Raw genomic sequence first — 20,610 nt, 5'->3', positions numbered from 1 at the left:
TCTATCTATATTTGTTTACCTCCTTGATAGGTTTGGGTAAATTAGGACCTACATTAGTATGGATGATTGGGATTGATGTGATACTCAGCTTAGTCTTTCCAGATATAGTTATATCATTGAACTCTAGCGAAATTTATTCTGCATCATTTGTAGCATCTTCACTATTAGCCAAACTATTACTTACTCACTTATGAGAATGTGGTAAGTGAATAGCTGTCTCTACTAGCACTGCCCAAGTATTGTTGTATTTCAAAAATCAAAATCCTACCAGGTGCATACACATATCACTGTGATTCATCCAACTCATAGACCCTAACCTCCTTCCCAACTCCGCCAGTGACTTCGACGGCTTCTATAACAGTCTCCAGGCCCTTAGCTAACTCACTTCCAGGCCCAGGTTCATACCCTCGATCTAGCTCTACGCCCCAGGGCAAAGAGTCAACATCCACCTCTAAGCCAAGAAGGCATTTCAATATCACGGAGGCCCCAGCCTTGCTTATAACGACGTTCATTTCCGGACAATGTTCGTTGCAAACACACTCCACACAACCTTGCGGCGTGGCACACTTACATGCATCAATACGTGAGTTGGCACGACGAAGAAGGCTGTCAACAAACTCAAAGGCCTTAGAGGTGATTCCAGAACCAGAGGATCCCCCTTTTGTATCATAGAAAACGAGACGAGCTTGTCGCTGGCGGCGAGGCGGAGGGGGAGGTGCAAGTGGCTGGAAGAAATGATTGCGATTTCTCGGATCTCGGTCTCTATTGGACGCGTCTGTGGCCTGCTGGTGTTTGGGGCCTAATTCTTTCTTCGCAACTTTGCATTCGGTTCGAATATCCCCTGGCGAGGATATCAAAAAGGTTGGAAGGAGAGACATAATTGCATGCTCTGCTGCATGGATAGCGGCTGCGGCATTTAAATTATGGGATGAAAGGATATCCAGTGCTTTCCTTGGTACGTCGAGCCACATCCCTTTGCTCAGCTTGTCAATTGGCGGGTTATCAAGTGCAACTGCATCGAGTATTCGTCCTTTCTTGTCCTTTTTGAAGTAGCCAAACACGACTGTGTGGATAGCAATTTTTCCAAAGAACGCTCTGCAGTTGGATACGCGGCTGATTCGCCTGATAGCTTCGGTTTCAATAGCGTCGATGTCTGTAATATCTCGTTGTTCCGTGATCCAATCAACGTGTACGCGAACCACTCGAGCATATCGTTTGCTTGCATTAAGCTCCTTGACGAGATAGGTATTTCCCTGGTGGAAGTATATGGCGCCTTCGTACACAGTGAAGAAGACACGGCCGTCTTCAATTTCTTCAATGACAACGTTACGATTATTCGTGGTATCTATGACAGCATAGTTACCGTCTTCGATACTACGAATAGAAACGTGCTTGGATGGATTGGGCCTAAATCTTTCGTGGCAGTGATAAAAACCCATGTCGTCTTTAACTAGCCGAGTGGCGGCGAGTCCTGCTAGCTGTGGCCCAAAATACTTAGAGTCCTCTTCTGGGCGAATGGGCATCTCAAAAGCGGCACATTGAACATGCCCTTCAAGTACTAATTCGTTTTCTAGGTCAATGTGCAATTCGCAGTTGGGCTTTGTGAAGAGTTCATCTGGATTCTGCATGTAATACTGATCAGTTGCACTTCGGCCACCAACCAATATGGACAGCGAGTCTTTATTCCGTCTTCCTGCACGCCCACTTTGCTGTCTTAAGTTGGATATTGAGTGCGGGAATTCGTGTGTAATCACAGCGTCCAAGGAACCAATGTCGACACCAAGTTCTAGTGCGTTCGTGGCCACGATTCCAAGGAGCTTGCCCTCAAACATTTCGCGCTCAATCTTTCGCCTGTCTTGTGGGCTATAACCCCCCCGATATCCCATCACAAAACGGGCGACATTTGACCTGTCGAGGGCGCGAAATTCGTCTTTGACTGCATTTAAGAGGAATTCGCATTGTTTGCGGATACGACAAAATGCAATGACTCGCACACCTCGGAGGATAAGCTGACAGAAGAGCTTTGCTGACTCCGCTATGCTATTTGAGCGCCCGGACGTGGGATCGCTAGGGTCCTTAAAAGGTGTGTTCCAGCAGATAAATTCTTTCCGCCCCGAAGGGGATCCATCAATATCTGTTAGCTTCACGTCATCCACCCCAAATATTGCTTTCATATGCTGTTCTGGATTCGCCACAGTTGCAGAGCATGATATGAATTTAACATTTGAATTCCCTATCGAAGCACATATCCTTCTCAGGCGGCGCATGACGAGGCCAACATGGGACCCAAACAACCCATTATAAACGTGAAGTTCATCAACAACAACGTACTTCAAGTTCTTTAAAAATGTTCTCCATGAGGATTCCTGAGGTAGGACTGTGACGTGCAGTATGTCCGGGTTTGTAAAGATAATTCTTGCTTCATCCCGTATTGCATTTCGGCTTGCCATGGGTGTGTCACCGTCAAATGTTTCCACCATAATATGTTCCAGACCTTCCATACACTGCAACATGTCAATCATACTTCGCCGTTGGTCTTGCGCTAGTGCTTTCGTCGGGAAAATATACAGCCCTCTACTATGGGGGTTATTCTCTAGCTCATGAAGCATGGGTACCTGATAGATGAGTGACTTCCCCGAGCTAGTGGACGTAGAGACAATGACGTTATGGCCGTCATGGAGGTCATTGATGGCCTTGGCTTGATGAGAGTAAAATTGAGTAATCTCTCGGGTATTATAAAGTGCGTTGACCAAATTTTGCGAGAGCACAAAATTCAAATCCCCATAAACTGGTTGCTGTGCGTCAAAGGTGCGGTATCCGCCTGGTGATATTTGGCCGCTATACCAGCTCTGCTCCCTGATTTCTGAAATAATTTCCGATATAGTTTGTCTTTCTTTGGGTATTTGAGCCGGAAGCTTCGCTGCAGAAGGCGTGTTGCACCCACTGTCAGGAGTTGATGGCATGTAGGCATCCTTCCCGGCCTCTAGGCGTTGGGCCGGGTCAACACCGGTATCCCGACAGGATGCGAGAAAACCGTCCACGGCTTTAGAAAACTTCTTATTTCTCTTTTTAATCAGCGCCAGCATATGCTTCTGGCTATATACTGGCGTCTGAATGTCTTCGTAACCCCCTGGACCTAGGCCGGGCTGTCTCTCCGGTTTAAGGTCTCCATCCACAAACTCGAATATCAGCTCGGTATCAGAAGACCTATTCCCTTCATAAGCAGCTTCCGCACCCATCCCTTCTGCCTCCCAGCCACCCCATATCTGTGATACACTCTTTTTCCTCGTCTCTTGCACTCCCATGACATCGACCACGCCAGTATCTGCATGTTCAAATCTTACAGATTGTGGGATGAGGAACTTCACTTTGGCAACATCTTCAACAGTCAATGTTCGGCCACCATTTTGTGATTCAACAGAGCCTTTGATCTTCTCAAATGTCACTGTGTAATTTTGGCGAGTGCAGCAGAATGTATACACCAAGTTTAGGGCCCGATGGACCCGAGCCAGTGCCTTGAGTTCCTCGGGCCACGGAATCGCGGGTGCAGAGGGTTTCTTCGAGCGAGATGCGCTGCTGGACCGTGAAGAAGAAGCCGACCGATCCTTCTTCGCGGTAACACCTCTGGCAGGGCCGTCATGGTTTTTGGTGGGAATTGTGGCGGCCGTTTGAGGAGAGTCCCCGGCGTCATCTCGCTTCCTCTTCCTCTCATTTTCCATAGCTGTCCGATAGAAGGGAGAATATAGCTTTTACCAACTCATGTGCTCAGGGTAGCACCGTTTCCTATGGCCTCACATTGTTCTCCCATGGTGTCAGCTTGATTTCTCGTCCTTTTGACGTTTAAATCGCGATAAGTACGCGTGATCATGTGATTTAAATGGAATCAGGCCATCCATGGATAGAGGCAAAACATCTTGAAACATAAGCCTTTAAACGGAATAAAGTAGACCGTCTCACCTCGTAGACTTGACAGACGCCCTGAGGAGTAAAAGAGAGAAAAAAAAAGAGAAAAAAGGAATGGACAATGTGATAATCGAAATCACGACCTTCCGTAAACCTGCATTGCAACTATGCAAAACGGACGTTATACCACTAAACTAATTGCCCCCTTAGACGACCTGTCCGGGGCTTATTATAGGAATATGGCTGCGTTGCTCCCAGCAGTCGAACGGCCGTAAAGACATCCAATCAAGGATATATTATTCAACGACGCGTACCAGCTCTTTTGTATTCTTTCTCCATCTATACTATAACCTCTATATAGTTGCTTTCGTTGGGCGTATCAAAGTAAATCGCGTCGGGAGGATGTACACGTCACGTGACAAATCACGACGGCTATGATGCATGATATAAGTTGGACTACATTGAACTTCAAATCATCGCATAGCTAAAGAAATGGCAGATATTTTACGTCCACCTTGCTCGCCATATCTAACCCCTTCACCGGAGAGCAGCGTCTGCCACACGGAACTCTCATTGAAAACATCTTTCTCTAAAATAACCCCCAATACTCCGTCCCTGCAACCAGAAATCGCGTTTCCTGCGAAGAGGCTTTGGTCACTCCACGGAGTAAAAGCTGCTGTACGATGGCTGCATGGGTATGTACGCCCGTCTGACTCATTTCATGCGGGGGCCACATTCGTAACCAATGGGGATTTTGCTTAGTCCGAGGGAATGAAGCCCAATGAAACATCCATGATGCAGGGTAGAAGCGACGCGCCCACTCATCTAGATATATGAACGGCCATTCACCCACCACGCTTTTCAGAACTGAGACGATATGCCTTGCTCAGTTGCCCCGGAACCATCTCGTAAACGACAGGAGCACGAGGAACATCTTGATCAACCTCTCTCGAAAAGACAGAGGAAGCCTGGCCACCCCAGTTCAGCATATTGGGATAATTTATCGAAGATCTGGTTGACCAGAGACGCGCTCCAAGAGCTCGATCGACGAAACGGTGCTTCCAACAGCGTACCAGAGCCGCTGTGCTTCCATCCCCGGCGGCTCACTCGACGGCTACAGACGAGACTTAAGCATCGTTACCAGACGCTTGTCCCTGATCCCCTGATCGATTGTAAACCCGAAACCCAGAGTGAGATTAGGAGATTTTCCAGACTGGGTGGGCCTGACCTGTCTGATATTAGGAATGTATGTATATGCAATTCTCGCGGCCTGCTGGTACTCATACTAACCGCATGAGCAGTTCCCAGATCCGCATATTCCTTATTATCAATCAATGAGTACCACTAGTTCAGGCCGCCGGAAGCGTCGTGCGGGAACTCCCCCAGAAGATAGCGAGAATACGAAGACCACAAAGACTACAAGCACTACGGCCTACAACCGGAATTTTGAGCAAAAGTTGATTGACTATGGTGTTTATCCTGATGGATATGAGTATCCAGATGGCCAGTTACCAGCAATGCCAAGCAACTGGGATGAGATAAATGAAAGACTTGCTCAGTCACGATCTTCTCTTTCCCCTTCAAGGTTTCCTGAGAGCGAATTTCGATCCTTTAAACGAGCAGATACCACTGCATCTAAGGAGAAGCCTATAACCCGCGCTGTCTTGCCAGCGATTGATGGCGATATTGGTGACCCCAAATGCGTTGGGGGGGACTATCCCTTTGGCAACCTCGCCCATTTAACAGACGGTACACTGGCAAGTGCAAAACCAGATCATTTCTTTGGAGCTCGTCCTGAGCAGCTCAATCCTAAAATTCGCGATGAGCTTAACAAGTTTATCATTCCCTCAACGCAGGATTCCCTTCCTATGGCTCCGAACTTCTTCCTTGAGGCTAAGGGCCCAGATGGATCACCTGCTGTAGCTACAAGACAAGCTTGCTATGACGGTGCATTAGGGGCTCGAGGAATACAAAAACTCCAGTCCTATAACCAGGATGAGCCTGTATATGATAATAATGCTTATACAATAACCTCGACTTATCTTGCCGGCACACTAAAGCTCTACACGACTCATCTCACCCCGCCTCAGGAAAGCAACGGCCGGCCTGAATATATTATGACCCAACTCAAAGGCTGGTCTATGACTAGTGATCCTGAAACATTTCGGAAGGGGGCGTCTGCATATCGAAATGCGAGAGATTGGGCGAAAGAGCAACGGGATAACTTTATAAAGGCTGCAAACGAGAGGCGCCCTGAGCCCCAATCTGATGCCCCCTCATCTGAACATGAGGCGACGTCTGAGGCCACTGCCGTTCCGGGGGACTCTGATACATTAGCCACTTCTGATGGAACTGAGCTCCAAGATGCGGCCCAGTGGAGCTTTGCACAGACAGATAACAGCGACGAAGCTCCTCCAGTTTCAACCAAATGAGCCAGAACCGAATCAAGTCAATAGCACCAGCAGGAAATCTTTCCAAATTAAGCCGCCTGCCTTTATATAATGCATAGATTATTAACGACACGGGAAACGTGGAGGAGCTGCAGCCATGATTTCATTAGAAGTATATAACTATCCATACCCTTCTACAAATAGCCAACTACTAATCCCACTATGTCTGGATACCTCTCAACCTTTACCCTGAAGAATTTTACTTAAGCGTTATAGAAAACTATAGTTAAAGGTAACCCCTTAAGTAAATACTTAGTAAGTGTAAAAGTAAGCCTTGAGCGCAAGCCTGTAAAGTAAGCCTAGAGAGTAAGCGTAAAAAGTGAGCCTCAATGTTTAAGGGGTAGGCTTAAAGGTATACCTAAGCGTAGGCCTAAGTAAAAGACTAAGAGGTAAGGGGAGGCCTAAAGAAAGGCTTAAGAGGCAGCTTAGGGATAGCCTAGGGGGTAGTGTCTTTAACTAAAGAATCCTCTTAGGCCTAGCATTCTACCCCCTCAATGTCTGCGAGGGTCACATCAACATGACAATAACTGCAACAGTACCTCAATACCCGGCGAACAGCAGCTCTGCTGATTATGGGGATATAGTGGACGAAGATGACGAGCATTATGTGCTAGAATACACCGAGTCCCAGTGTCAGTACAAGTTCCATCCGCATCGGCGAGATAATCAACCAAACCACCGGATAGACCATAAGCTCGCATGGTGGCTTTGCAACCGTCTGGATGGCTTATGAACTTAAAAATAAAAAGATATAGCCCTTAAATCATGGTAAAGACCATGATTCTGTTTTTAGATTTCTTTTAGCAGGTCCGTCTCTTATTTCCCTAACCCCTAAACCTCAATGAAACGCCCGTCTGGAGTATGAATGCCGAGGCATATGTAGAGATCGAAGTAACCTAGATACAAGATATAGGACTGGAAAAAAGGACAGGCACTGCAGATTATATTTGATCATTATTGTAATAGTTTTTATCGGCGTACTTGCATTTAGGTTGGGTCTTTTCGCTACATGATAGAGACAAGGAAATGACAGAATATAGAGCCAATCATGCACTTTATATCCTGTTCTTTTTTTCTTTCTTCTTTTTTCGCTCTAGCTACAGTTGAGCCAGGAACTCCTGAGCAGCTGCATGAAGGTCTCTGGCAGCATCGGCATTTGATGTCTAGAGGAAAAGAAGGTTGTTAGTTGCTGGTTTGAGAAAGTGGGTGTTGGGAAGATAGGGGCTATTCCACATACCCTGAGTAAAAGGGGAACTGTTCGTCCGTCTTCGATTCCGGAAATCTGCACATGTTTCCCCGTCGGTTCGTTGCCTTCTGGGTCTCCCACTTTCATTCCTTTATACAGAGGGATGTTCAATATGACTCGGTACACACCGTCGGTACGCATGATGAAACGGGCAGACCTCTTTGTAGACTTGGTAGCGGCGCTGCCACCTTCTTCTTCGTCACCTTCTACTTCAGAAGGCTTCTTTGCGTTAAGCTTGAATGTGCCCACGCCGCGTTCTTTCCATTCGCTTCCAGTAAAATGGAATAGCTTGCCTCGGCCGGTAAAGTGTGTCTCTTCGCCTTCTTCTCCGGTCTCAGCTGTTGGTTGGGGGTGTAGGGTTAGTGATATAGTAACCAAAAAAACTGATGTGGATGGGATGAAAATGTGCTCACTCTCTTGTTTAAAGAAACGTGTGTCCTCTTTCTCTTCCTCGAGGCCCTGGAACGTTTCTCCTTTCTCTTCCTCTTCCTCATCGTCCTCGTCTTCATCATCGGCTTTCGCACCGAAGACCTTGGGTTTAGATACGGCGGAGCCAAACGCTGTTGGTTTCGGAGATGCAAAGCTAGTCAACCTTTCCCCAGGCTTAGGGGCCGCGGCGGCAAAGCCACTGGCAAATGCGCTCTTTCCAAATGCGCTTCCGTCGAACGAAGAGCCAAATGGTGAAGCCCCAGAGGCAGCAGCAAATGGAGACGCCCCAGATCCGATTGAGCTTGGTTTACTTTCACCATCTCCTTCGGGGGTGGGTTTGGCTTTGAAAACAGAGGTGCCGCCGCCGATTGCGCCAAACGGAGACTTGTCTGACCCGGCAAAGGCGGCTAAGCTGGAGGCTGCAAATGCGGAAGGATTCGTGGTCTGTTGTGCCTTGGATGGCTGATCTTTTGTCTTTGGAGGGCTTGCTTTTGACTTATCCAAGGAGGCGAACGGCGAGGTGGTGGATGTGTTGGAAAATGGGTTTGGGGTTGCAGTCTATAGATATTCAGATATGAGTGTGTTTCATTTCACCTTAGGTCAGTGGCTTGATATAGAGCGTACCTTGGACGCAGCAGTGATGTTCTGTGACTCCTCAGTGTGTCTGTCCTGTGAGTTGTCACGGTGACGTTTCTTCTCCGGTTCGCCCTTGACTGCACGACTATTTGGCGACGTCGAGGCTCCTAAGCTTTCTGAATCGGCATTACCTTTTGGTGGTTCATCCGTAGATTCGTCCTTGTCTTTAACACCCTCCTCGTCCAACTTTGGATGCAAGTCCTTGTCGAATTGGTCCCTGCTACGCTTTTTCTTCGGACTCTTCATCTTCTCCAAATCGCTCGCGGGCGGCCGTGGCTCCGCGTCTACTTCGGGGGTGCCTTCGGTCTTGGAGTCCCTAGATCGTTTTCTTCTATGTCCACTTTCTTCGTAGTGATCGGCCTGTCCGTCTTCGTTCATCAGGTCGTCGAGAGATCGTTTCTTCTTCAGCCGTCCGCGCTCGGCCGTGTCCACGTCGTTCTCGCGCCTGTCTTGCGATTCACCGTTCTCAGGAGCCATCTGACAATCTTCAGATCCCTGATCTTGCCGTGTAGCGCCTGTGCCCGCAATGGAAGTCTCCTTTAGCTTCTGGCGGACAGGTCGTTCACCGGCGCCGTCTTTATCGGTGTCAGAATACACTTTATCGCCCGGCAACTCCGTAGATCGTTCGGGGAGACCACTAGGCACAATAGAACTCTTCGTACCTTCTGAGTAATCACCCATATCAGGGTCGGCGTCTTGCTTCGAGTGAGGCTGCGCCGCTTGTTCTGAGGTATTATCTGTTGAGAATCACAGCCGTCAGCATCCCTTTCACCATATAATGAACAACGACAATTAACTGGTAATTGCACTGTGATGTATCCCTTTATATCGTGCAATGGACTCTAGCTGCCATTACAGTCTTCGGTCCATCGCCTGAAGCGCAAGCTCGCTCTTCCAGTAGTGGGATGACGGGGCGAAAGGCGGGCATGCAGACCGTTCAGGACACCATTCTCCTGTCGCAGGCTGCCAGACGATGCCATAGCGACCGCTCCGGCCTTGTCCCCAGCACTGAATGCCTCCCTGTAGCTGTTCCGTCGGCGTCGATGTGTGTTGCTGGGCTCGGTAAACTCGTACTTAGCGGCGGGGGGTGGCCAGGAAGAGTGACGGCAAGGGAGATAGATCCAGACAGCAGATCTGGCCAGGCGAGTTCCCGCAGCGAGCAGGACGAGAGAGAGGCAGCAGATATCTCTGGAGCAGAAGTGCAGGCCTCCCAGCGTTAAAGGGGCCTGGCGTGCGATGGAGTTGCAAAGGGCGAGGTTGTTATTAACTGCGATGTTTATTTTATGATTGGGATCTCCCTTTCCCGCTGGCTAGTGGAGACAGCGCATCAACTCAACGCCTCCTGAACAGAACAGAACAGAACACGATGAACAGATACACGACACGATGAACTGAACAGGTACACGATGAACACAGAGAAACAGTCGGCAAACGCGGCTCTACGGAGTGTTGACCCTGAGCTCTGGTTGACGGAGACTCGCAGACGTTTTAGTGCCCAAGGCAGACACGGCGACGACGACAGACGACAAGATAGGACAGATGACAAGACTACAGGATAGACGACGAGATAGCAGGAGACATGCTATAATGGAGGATTGTACAGATGAAATACATTAATATCTACTCGAATACGCTATTAATCCTCCAAAAGTCCCAGGGCTGCATCGGCAATCACTCGTCCCTCTGAAGTCGCTGCAAAACTCAGGATACCCCCCTTGGACCGGAAATTCACCTCTATCGTGTAGTTGAAGCGGTGATACGTCAGTCCGTCTGCAGTGCTTTTCCGCGTCTGGAAGTCGTTGAACGTGGATGTGGAAAAGGCTGGCGATATCTCTCCTACTTTGACGACCCGGTGGTGGTCTTCTCGCTCTGGCGGATCGTCCATCGTGCAGGAGAACATGGTGATGTTCTCGTTCAGTGGCTGGCCGAGCTTGAAGGTGCTCTGGATATCGGCTTTCATCTTGAAGTTTTCGTCCAACCGCTTACCCTGTTGACGATCAGCTAAGAGTTGAATAAATCGTCTTGGGAGGGAGGATATCCTGCTTACCTTGGGGATAACCCATTCCATTCTTCCGCTGCACATTTTCTCGCCGGTGAGCGGATCTGTGTACGCATTTGCTTCGGGGTCGATTCCTTTTCTGAACCGCTTCCCCCAAGACCAGCCATAATGCGCTCGGTTGTGGGTGATGATGGGCTTCAGGCCCTCTAAACCACGCAGACACGCGCCTTTGACGATGGCGGCTTGACTGTTGATTATTAGCAAATTGCTACATATCATCAGGAGTTCACCCAGGAAATCGAGACTCACCAGTCGGGTGGACAGGTAACGGAGCCGATGTTTTTCCCCTTACACCAGTCACCTAGCTTGGTGTTCAGGTAATCTGAGTCGCCGAATCCTCCAACAAGTATGAGTCGCTATACAGTATTAGCCATCATCTTATTCAAGGGGTACTTGAGGCTTGGTGCTTACATCAATCCTTTTCTTCTTCTTTTCAGCCGCCTTGACCTGTGACTTGACCAGGGAAATAACTTCCTTCACCACTGGGTCAAACAGTCGCTGCATGTCGTACTTGGAAAGCTTCACCACAAGTTCATCATCGTCGTAATGAACGCTGGGCCCAATATCCATTCGAATAGGACCAACTTCTACTCCTCGGTCATCATTTGGGCCTCCAAAGTTCCGCTTTGCACTCTCAAATGAATTCATAAATCTGCTTCCTGGCCCACGTAACCTCATTGGTACAGATGTGTACTCCTCTCCAAAGGTGTCTTGCATCCACTGGTTGAAGTTACGATCGATGTAAGTCGATCCACATTTTCCTCCTACAGTGAAGAAACATGGCTGCATTAGCACTCATGGGCTTCGGGAGCTGACAAAAAGAACGAGGGAAGACATACCTATACCCACACAGAGCTCTTCAAATTCTAGCTTGGGCTCAGACTTTAGAACGATGTAAGTTGTGATATCAACTGTACCGCCTCCGCAGTCACATATCAGGATACCCTCTCCCGGCTACGGACGGCCGTTAGCTAGCTGACTTCCAAGTGTTAACCTCCGATATATGGAGCGCAGACTTACCTGAACAGGGTCAATGGCATTTGGGCCCAAATGCGGCTTGATGGCGGACAATGCAGCAGCCTCAGGCTCCTTGATCATATAGATGGAGTCATACGGCCTTGACCCAAACCCGGCAGCTTCTGCAGCTTTCTGAGTCGCCAGCTGTGCTTGGTCAGACCAGATAGCCGGCATGGTCAGGTAAATCTCCATTGGAGTGACATTGAAAACGCCCGGGCCCATCTTCTTCTCAAGCTGGTGAGTAAGATACATATACAGCTCTCGAAAATAATCTTCGATCACAGACTGTGCGGTTTTCCCTTTGGGCAGACTCATCAGGCCAGACCCAAACAAGTCTTTTAGCGATGGATCATCGTACCCTGTAAGCTGTGCGCTCTTGTCCAGCAGCAGCTTGGTCCAGGAGTAGCACATCAGGTTTGGCGAGACTTGGAATCCCCATTGGTCTGTAGGGATCTTGTTTTTATTCTCAGATGCGTATGCTATCCTCGACGGAACCTTCCATGTCGAATCTCGATGTCCAGGCCAGGTGTTGATGACGTTGATATCTTCCAACCTCGTCTTGGTGGACTCTGCCCAACTCACACCTATATGCAAATGTTAGGTTCCGGGCCATGACAGGCTCCTTCGAGGGGATTTTCTGTACCTGAGAATGTGGTTCCATAGTCCACTCCCACAATGATCTTATGACGGGACCCTAGGTCTATGGGATTGTTTTCTTTCATTGAGCCTAGATACTTTTTATCCCTAAGCTACCGATGTGAACAGGTGCACTAGGGAAGTGCAAGGCGAGACCGTCAGATATTGCACCTGTTATCGGTATGGGTATGCTCCTGTTGCTGGGTGAGGCTTGATCTGGTGTACGGAGTATTTTACCTAACACCTCAGGAAAACAAGGGGTTTTAAAACTCTGGCCGACCATTAAGCCTCGACTCTTAAAGACAACCCTCGAGGGGTATCCGGGACCAGTCTATTCCCCGTTGAGCCCCGCGAGGACAAGCACTCTTGACAGAACTGCGCGAACGGGCTGAGGCGTCCTGCATAATCGTTGCTGCACCTCGACAGCCGAGTTCGTTAAGCTTCTGCCAATCACAACCACCACCAAAGCGAAGCCATGCGCAACCACCGCCCATCACAAAAGAAACCATGCAAGGCATCGACTAGCAATGCCCGGATCCTGATAAAAATAATTACCTCGACATTCTTGCCCCCCTCCCCGGTTCCCTAGCTTTGCGCAGCCGAGTCGTGGGGGAGAAAACGAGACGAGTTCTACTAGCCAGCCTTGCGCATGGCATTTGGTACATTGCGCCTTAGGCATGCCGTCTCTGCATGATGATAGAATTACCGTCCCTAAGCCCCCGGTTAGTCGAATGGCTGCGGCGGAGGGAAAGTTAACGAACTATTAATATCAGTTGGGGGGGTTTTTATCTCTCATTCCGTGGCCTTACTGCAAAACTTCATTCCTCCTTCAATGTTTTATTGGTACGGTGATGGGTAAGTCTTCACGTCGACACTCCAAGTCTTCGAAATCTCGAAGTACAACTACTTATAAGTTTGAATTAAGGCGCGGAGACGCTCCAGACAATTCAGAGGTTCATTTTGCCCTTTTTTTGCTCATACCCGCCCGCTATGAGATTGTCTCGCCCAGAATTATTTCCCTCTTGATATTTCTAGTGCTAATCATGTTCATAGAGAATGGCTGCAAAATTATCGAACGGGGCAACCATGAGCGAGACACAAACAGGCCAGCCAGGCCAGCCAGGCCAGTCAGGCCGGCCTGACTCTTCCGGCAGGCTGAACGACCCGACAGTAGTCGAAATAAAGCCACGACAACATGATAATAACAAAATTCAGCCTGAGCCTGAAAGCTCTCCAAAACCACCTCCAAAGGTTGATGATCATCAGCAGATTAGCGAGCCTTCGGATTCAGACAGGCGCGGAAGCGTTACTATAGAAAGAACGCTACCTCGCGGAATGGGGGAGATGCATCATTATGATAGGGGAATAAGAGTAACTCATATTTGCAACGAAACAGATCCTCCGACATCGAGCAGTGCCTGGTTTTCGTCCCGACGTTCCAATAAGTCTCGTGAACAGGCCCTGGAGCAGGAAATTCACCATCTGCGATCAGAAGTCGGGCGCCAACGACAAGTCATCACCGAACTGCAAGAGGGAAACGCGTTTACCAAGAACGAAAATTTCCAGCTTCGTGGGAAGCTACGGGAGATCAATGGCTTGATCCGTCGAACGCAGGAGAGAGCATTCGGGGAAATCGGCCAGGGCAAATGGTCATCCCAGCCTGACCGAGATGTTCGGGACGATTTGTCTTTGTTTCAACGTGGAATAAGAGATTGGAGTAAAGAATATGCCGTGGATTCCATAGCCGCACTGCAGTCGTCAAAAATGAGCGAGGAAGATAAGGGAGAGTTCCTCAACAACTTAGGCAAAGTGTTAACTCTGAGTGATAACGGAAGCATCCCTGGGTCCCTTGCCTCAGGGAAAATGGAACGCAAACTCCCATCGATCCTTTTGAACGCTTTGGTCGCCCATGACGTTTACACTCAAGTCTTCGATGACCCGTTCTATTTCCTTGGTCAGAACGATGGAGCAGATGACCAGGAATGCCTTTCGGTCGATGGTACACCGCTTGTCAACGAGACCCTAAACAAGATATACACAGAACTCAAGAATCGTACGAATCCCTTTGCCACAAATATTACAAACTATAACGCACCTACTAACATTGCATGTTAGTTGACGAGCGAGAAGCTCATATTTGGCGTTCACAGCTGGTTCGGATATACAATCCCCCAGAAGGGGGAACTCTCAGCGAGAAAGAAAAGCTGGCTGTCAAGAAGATGCATTCCCGAGTCGAACGCTGTAGTGACTTCCTTGCAACCATCTTCCATACTGGGCCAGCAAGATACCTCTTTCGCAAAATCCCTAGCGACCAGGAAACAGTTCGCCTCGATAAGCTACGAGACATCTTCTTGGATGCTAGCGAATTGTCCACTAGACTTTGGACGCAACGGACATACATGAAGAGCCAGAATCTTCCATCCTTGAAGTTAGAACCGTTTCAGGTCTCCTCTCCGTCTATGGAGGCTCATCCCTCACAGGGATTGGATGACGACGAGGATAGCAAGCTGGATGGCTCACGGGTGGAGGTAGTCGTGCACCCTGCTATTCTGGCTTTTGGGAATGATGACTGTGAAAACTATCATATCCCTCGCGTTTGGGCGAAAGCTGTGGTTTTGTTGAGGACGACAAGATAGTTATCCATGTATTCGTGTAATATGAGTCTTAACTTTGAGCGGTTTCTTATCCATCGAATAAAGGTAGCATCTAGTAGCGGGTATGCACATATTGAACAAACGACTATACCACTCGGCATAAAAGGGGCGTGGTACAGGGTAGTACATTTATCTCGATACATATTGGTTCATACTAGGGCTTCTTGACACACCAGTCTCTCGTTCTTCTCAATCTGGCCTACTCTTCCTTTCATAAAGTGAGTGCGTTGTTTCTTCAATTATTTCTGTTCCTAGCAAAATACTTTGTACAAGTCAGAATGTTATATTGTATCAATGAAGAGAAAAGGAGAGATATAACAGCAGTCGTTTAAAAAATGGAGGCAATAGTCCCTATGGGATCTCCAAATAGCATAGGGAATCCGAGTAAACCCATCGTCACACTTCCCAAGACTTGTGCTAATCCAACCAGGAGCTTTGTTCCCCTACCTTTCTTCTTTTTACCACTGTTGCTATTTCCAGGACCTGCCGATGCAGCTTCCAGCTCTTGGATTTTAATTTCTAAGAGCTGTCGTTCCTCGTCACGCAGAAGGTGACCGTTCATGCGGAGCTTTCTCACAATTTCTTCATATTTCATATCATCATCAATCTGCTGGGCCTTGAATTTAAGCTCCAGGTACTCCTCGTGTTTCTTCTTGTCTCGCTCAAGCTGTCGCTTCATACCCTCGATCTCATTAGTAAGACGCCTCTTCTCATTCCGGCGCTCATACTGTAGAGAGTCTCGAGCTCGTTGGGCTTCATCACGGAGTCGCTCGTAATTCTCCTTGGCCTCCTGTAGAGCTGCGTGGTATTCGGTGTCGCGAGCAGCGAGTGCTTCCTCCATGTCTTTCTGGACCTTGGCGATGTCCTGGGTGTATTTTTCTTCAAGTCTCTTCATTTCTTCGTTGACAGTATGGCCAGCCGCAGTGTCGATGAGGTTCTTGTTTTCGTCAACCAATTCCTCCTGGATTTTGAGGAGGATGGGGTTTCGCTCAACAATACTCATAATGATAGCCAAGGCAGAAGAACGAGTATCCTCGAATTTAGCCATAATTGACCCTCTTCTGATCATAGGCTCCCAGAAGTCAGGGTCGCTACGAAGCGATTCCTGATTTTCAAGTGCTTTGGCGAGGTCTCCGGCCTTTTCAGCTGTACCCCAGCCGGTGGTTGTGAATACTACATTGCGTAGGGGGCTTTCGCCACAGAGTTGTCGAAACATCTTTAAATTTCGAAGGGTAGAGCCATACATCCGACGATCGGTGATCGATTGCATGTAAATGATGCCCGTGAGCATAACATGAGGAGGGTTTCGGTAGGTGTAATCGAGCCAGTTGGCAATCTCCTTTAGAACCTCCGTCTCGCTGCGAAATGTATCATTGAATCCAGGCGTGTCGATCAAGGTGATATCGTATTCATCAATGGAAAATGTATGAGCCGAAACAGCTGCAGTGCCTAAATATCAATGGTATTAGCAATTGATATTGTATGCAACTTTGGGGTGGAAGTAATACGAAGAACGACTTACAAGATTTGAACGAATGTCCAATATGAACATCCGAGGACTCAGTTGCAACCTGGATAAAGGTGCTCTTCCCCGACCCAGTCACCCCCATCACTGCGATATACACCTTCTGTCGTTGCTTCATGGCTGGCGGTATGGGCATCTGGACAACAATTCGAGTAGGTGATGGCGAAGTTCCAGTTAAGGAGCAGTATTACTCAAAAATCCTCAAATCAAGCCCCTGTTGCGAGAAATGGTACCTTTATTCTCGGGCTACTATAAGGCATTGTTTGCACTGCTATGCCCCCTGCCCATGCGAACAGGGCAGCTATCCGCCTCGGCTGCAGCAAGGCTAACATTGGGGAGTTTCTCTCCTCACAAGGCTGTGGGCATCAAGAATTATTCGTTTTTAGCATCGAACAAGCGATAACTATCAGGACGATGCTAATTCGGTAAAATGGAAGCGAGTTCAAGCGAGGGCCGGGCTGGTTTCGTCTGATCACAATTGTCCTGCCCCCCTTACCCACATGATCAAGATGTTTCCCATCGTTCTTATCTGTCTGGCCTCTTATTCGCCCTAGTTGCGAGACGAGGCTGTGATGTGCAGATGGTACGGAGTAGTCAGTTGAGCGAGAGAAGAGAGAACAGAACCCAGCTAGCTGCTAGCTAACACGGGAGGCAGAAAATGCTGTTTTTAGCGGATGCTTAAAGATACCATGGCGTGAGGCTAAGTTCGCCGTCTGTGCCAGCTGGGTCGAGCTAAAAAGACGGCATCATGGCGCAGTGAGTTCAGTATTATTTGATAAGATGGCAGGTTTTGTGTTCTGGCCGATATCCAATTATGGCATCATCATATATACATCAGATGAGTGTCTTTTGCAGTGGAGATTCGTAGGGGGTTGATATTAAGGGTAATAAGGGTGTAGATCAGAGGCGGAGTGAGGGAAGTATATGCTCAACGAAATGTCTATAAACGAGGAGAAAATAAAGGAAAAAGAAAACCCATAGGCCCAGCCTGAGTTAGAATATCCACGAAGGGTATCAGCCATGCGATAGCTAGCTCATTAAACCCCAGAGTCGTCTTGGAAATAACCCTTTGGATCCCAAAAGTTGCTTTTATCTGAGTGCCATGCATCCCACCTTCGGCAGTTCTCCTGCATAAAGTCATAGTCGGGGTTGTTCAGGGTCAAAGCCTTCAGGTCCTCCTTGCGCTCGAGTACCTGTAAGGCCAGCCCGGCTGATACATGCCAGGCGATGTGGCAATGCAGCAGCCATGAACCTGGATTATCTGGCTTAAAGGCAATCACGATAAATCCGCCAGCCGGTAGCAGAACAACGTCTCGTCGTGGAGGGTTATCAAGCTTAAGGTTGACATTGGAAGAGTCCCAAGGCTCCATTGACTGTTGAAGCAAGACGAAATCGTGGCCGTGCAAATGGATCTATATGTACTGCGTCAGTTGTATGTAATCAAGGCAGATAAAGGGATGCAACAGAAGTGGTATCTCACCGGATGTGCAACAGCAACTTGAGTTTCAAGTACTTTTAGCTTCTTCCCTGTGATGACAAGGTACACCCATTTATCGTTAAGATGGTCGTCTGCTGGGTATACAACCCACGTCGCGGGGAAGTCCTTCTTGTCAAGATTTTTTATGATCGGCTCAGAGTAGTTAATCCACATAGGAGACGGCCCAAATTCCCAGTTAGAAACAAGGCTTTCTGTATTCGCATATCCTGGCCGCCTCCACTGGCCAAGCTGCACGTCTACCGATTTCTCAAACTCGCCAGGAGAACTGAGTCCTGGGTCAGGCACAGTCCATTTGACTATTGGCTTCAACTTATCTAGAGGCTCATCTCGGCAGGCTACATCGAAGGCTCCCCCATCAGTGGTAGGAGCCATACCGTCGTCTCGATCGTAGTAGAATACTCCGGTCCGATCATCAGTGCCTCTCCCTTCGCGAAATGTTGCGCAGCCCTTGGCAGGCGTCGTCCTAATCCAATAACGGCTGTTCTTCTTGGCTTCTTCTTTAGATAGCCCTTCGAGAATAATATGGTAGCGTTGGCCTAAATCAGATCAATTAGCATCTTTTTAAAGTTGGGAAAAGTCTAGCATCACTCACCAATCCCAACGGCAATATGGTCGGTTTCATAGGGTTCTATCGGAACAAAATCTGACCCGACAACGTGGAACTTGTGGCCATCAACCGAAAAAACAAATGTTGTTGCAATTGAGGTGTTTATCAACCTAAGAAGATATCTTTTGCCCTATCCCAAAACTTAGCCCAGTCAAGTGTGGAGTGGTTTAGGAGGGTAAAACGAACAGGTTTAAGAACAGTACGATACTTCTTTTTCACGTCGCCAGTTTGGTCGAAATCTCCTACTTGGGTGTTAACACTGGGTAAGTTGCATATTTGTGTCCGCGTCGACGGTTAACTGTACCTTTTCCGTTTAGGATAATGCTGTCCATCTTTGGAGGATGGCCCCCCAACTCATTATGAAACTCCTCGAATGCACTATTGTGTAGGTGGTCTGTCATCAGCAGCGGGTCAACGGCCTTATCGTAATCTGCCGAGGATGGCCCGTGAATCGTCATTGGGCCGAAGAGTCCATCTGCATACTGCAGAGAATAATGACTATGATACCAGCTGGATCCGTATTGACTGGCCCTGAATCTATATGTCATTGATGAACCAGGGGGAATAGGGCATTGCGTAATGCCTGGAACACCGTCATTGAACATATTTTCCATCATCCGGATCCCATGCCAGTGAACAGCAGTTCCATTATGCTTCAGCTTGTTGGTGACGGTGATTTCTAATATTCGTCGTTAGCTCCTTGCTTTTTACTTGCAGGATATTTTCAACATCGGGGCATGCTCACCGAGATTATCTCCCCAACATGCCTCTAAACCGGGTATTAGCATGATCCGTACCAATATATCTCCATCAGTTATTGGGCAACTCACGGATCCAAGGTCCAGGGTATTGCTTATTAAAGAGCTTTGCTTTGTCAAAGACTGTTCCGTCCATATTCGCAGACTCATCCGAGATTTCCAGATGGTACTAGTTCACTGCTTTTTAGTTCTCTGACCATTCATCAAAACGAAAAATGTTTCCACTAACCTTTCGTGTTATTCCCTGTGGAATATATTTATCGTTATCGGTTTCAATGTTATACTCCGTGATGTCTCCTGGGTTTGAGCCAATATACTTCAACCAATCGCCATTCTTCTTGTGGGAATAAACCCAGCCTTTCATTGATGGGTATTCGCACCGTATGAGACGGGTATTGAAATCGGTACTTGGAGGGGGGTCGAAAATTGGATAATCGCCCCTCGGGACATTTCTAGAAGGGGCTCCATGAGGTTGACTCCATGCAGTTGCACTACCAACACAAAGAGAAAGCAAAACACAATATCCGAGAGAGAATAACGACGACGAACTGAGTGACGGCATCATGCCGTACACAAGGAAAAATGGAAGAGGGAGGGAGATCTCTATACGCTTCTCCACTACCGAGCGCACTACTTGGAAGATGGAACTGGGAGGCATCCATTATTTATCAACTTTCCGGGTTGAGGTTTGCGGTGTGGGATTTATCTCAAAAATCTTCCACAATAGTGCGGATCCTATCGTAGGAGACAGGACCATGCACCAAGCGCCCAGGTAAAACGTCAAGAAATCTTGAGGCTAATGGGCGTCCGCGGAGCCGTGAAGATCCCTGGCACTGGCCACGTTTTTTCGTTCCACACCAACTTAAACATTGATCTGGGGTGGAATGGAAGGGTGACCTTGCAGGGTCTGGGAACAAGGAGTATATTGGACCGAAAGAGATCCGGGTATAACGGCTGGGTTCTATACATAGTACGGAGTACAGATCCAAACAAAGGCACCAGTTCGGCTCTCATAGATGCCAAAGTTAGGGAATCCCAACAAAACGTTGCTGGAAGACCCATATCTCAAAATGAAGAAAAACAAGCGTGTAGCCACAGAATGCAGGTTGCATGGCGTAGACCCGCTTGGGTATGGGTAAAGGTGTCGTCCTGACAGCCAGCCCTGCGTACAACATTGGTATCTACAACAGTA

The 20,610-nt window shown here is 48.2% G+C and overlaps 6 protein-coding genes across 6 annotated transcripts; 2 read left to right on the top strand and 4 right to left on the bottom strand.

Moving 5' to 3' along the window:
• Window positions 1–284: 284 nt before the first annotated feature.
• GIQ15_06167 (Hrq1p) lies at window positions 285–3,719 on the bottom strand (the record flags this gene model as incomplete). The annotated part of the gene is made up of 1 exon (XM_033553584.1): window positions 285–3,719. The coding sequence occupies one exon, from the start codon at window positions 3,717–3,719 to the stop codon at window positions 285–287; it is 3,435 nt and encodes a 1,144-aa protein (XP_033404728.1).
• A 1,518-nt stretch (window positions 3,720–5,237) lies between these two features.
• GIQ15_06166 (uncharacterized protein) lies at window positions 5,238–6,335 on the top strand (the record flags this gene model as incomplete). The annotated part of the gene is made up of 1 exon (XM_033553583.1): window positions 5,238–6,335. One exon carries the CDS (start codon window positions 5,238–5,240, stop codon window positions 6,333–6,335), a length of 1,098 nt encoding a protein of 365 aa, XP_033404727.1.
• Window positions 6,336–7,450: 1,115 nt separating this feature from the next.
• Window positions 7,451–12,462, bottom strand: GIQ15_06165 (uncharacterized protein; the record flags this gene model as incomplete). Its single annotated transcript, XM_033553582.1, has 12 exons — window positions 7,451–7,516; window positions 7,591–7,937; window positions 8,013–8,586; window positions 8,653–9,401; window positions 9,599–9,931; window positions 10,375–10,651; window positions 10,712–10,910; window positions 10,973–11,079; window positions 11,135–11,487; window positions 11,563–11,677; window positions 11,744–12,324; window positions 12,384–12,462. 12 exons carry the CDS (start codon window positions 12,460–12,462, stop codon window positions 7,451–7,453), a joined length of 3,780 nt encoding a protein of 1,259 aa, XP_033404726.1.
• Window positions 12,463–13,462: 1,000 nt separating this feature from the next.
• On the top strand, window positions 13,463–15,012 carry GIQ15_06164 (uncharacterized protein; the record flags this gene model as incomplete). Its single annotated transcript, XM_033553581.1, has 2 exons — window positions 13,463–14,429; window positions 14,492–15,012. The coding sequence occupies 2 exons, from the start codon at window positions 13,463–13,465 to the stop codon at window positions 15,010–15,012; spliced, it is 1,488 nt and encodes a 495-aa protein (XP_033404725.1).
• A 346-nt stretch (window positions 15,013–15,358) lies between these two features.
• On the bottom strand, window positions 15,359–16,691 carry GIQ15_06163 (uncharacterized protein; the record flags this gene model as incomplete). Its single annotated transcript, XM_033553580.1, has 2 exons — window positions 15,359–16,479; window positions 16,553–16,691. The coding sequence occupies 2 exons, from the start codon at window positions 16,689–16,691 to the stop codon at window positions 15,359–15,361; spliced, it is 1,260 nt and encodes a 419-aa protein (XP_033404724.1).
• A 901-nt stretch (window positions 16,692–17,592) lies between these two features.
• GIQ15_06162 (Lcc2) lies at window positions 17,593–19,782 on the bottom strand (the record flags this gene model as incomplete). Its single annotated transcript, XM_033553579.1, has 8 exons — window positions 17,593–17,967; window positions 18,036–18,589; window positions 18,646–18,790; window positions 18,847–18,902; window positions 18,965–19,339; window positions 19,406–19,429; window positions 19,491–19,587; window positions 19,648–19,782. 8 exons carry the CDS (start codon window positions 19,780–19,782, stop codon window positions 17,593–17,595), a joined length of 1,761 nt encoding a protein of 586 aa, XP_033404723.1.
• Window positions 19,783–20,610: the final 828 nt, after the last annotated feature.

This window comes from Arthroderma uncinatum (genome assembly GCF_011692745.1).
Source record: "Arthroderma uncinatum strain CBS 119779 chromosome Unknown scaffold4, whole genome shotgun sequence".
Taxonomy (NCBI): Eukaryota; Fungi; Ascomycota; class Eurotiomycetes; order Onygenales; family Arthrodermataceae; genus Arthroderma; species Arthroderma uncinatum.
Note: the sequence above shows the minus strand (reverse complement) of the source record. Positions and strands in the feature narration are given on the sequence as shown.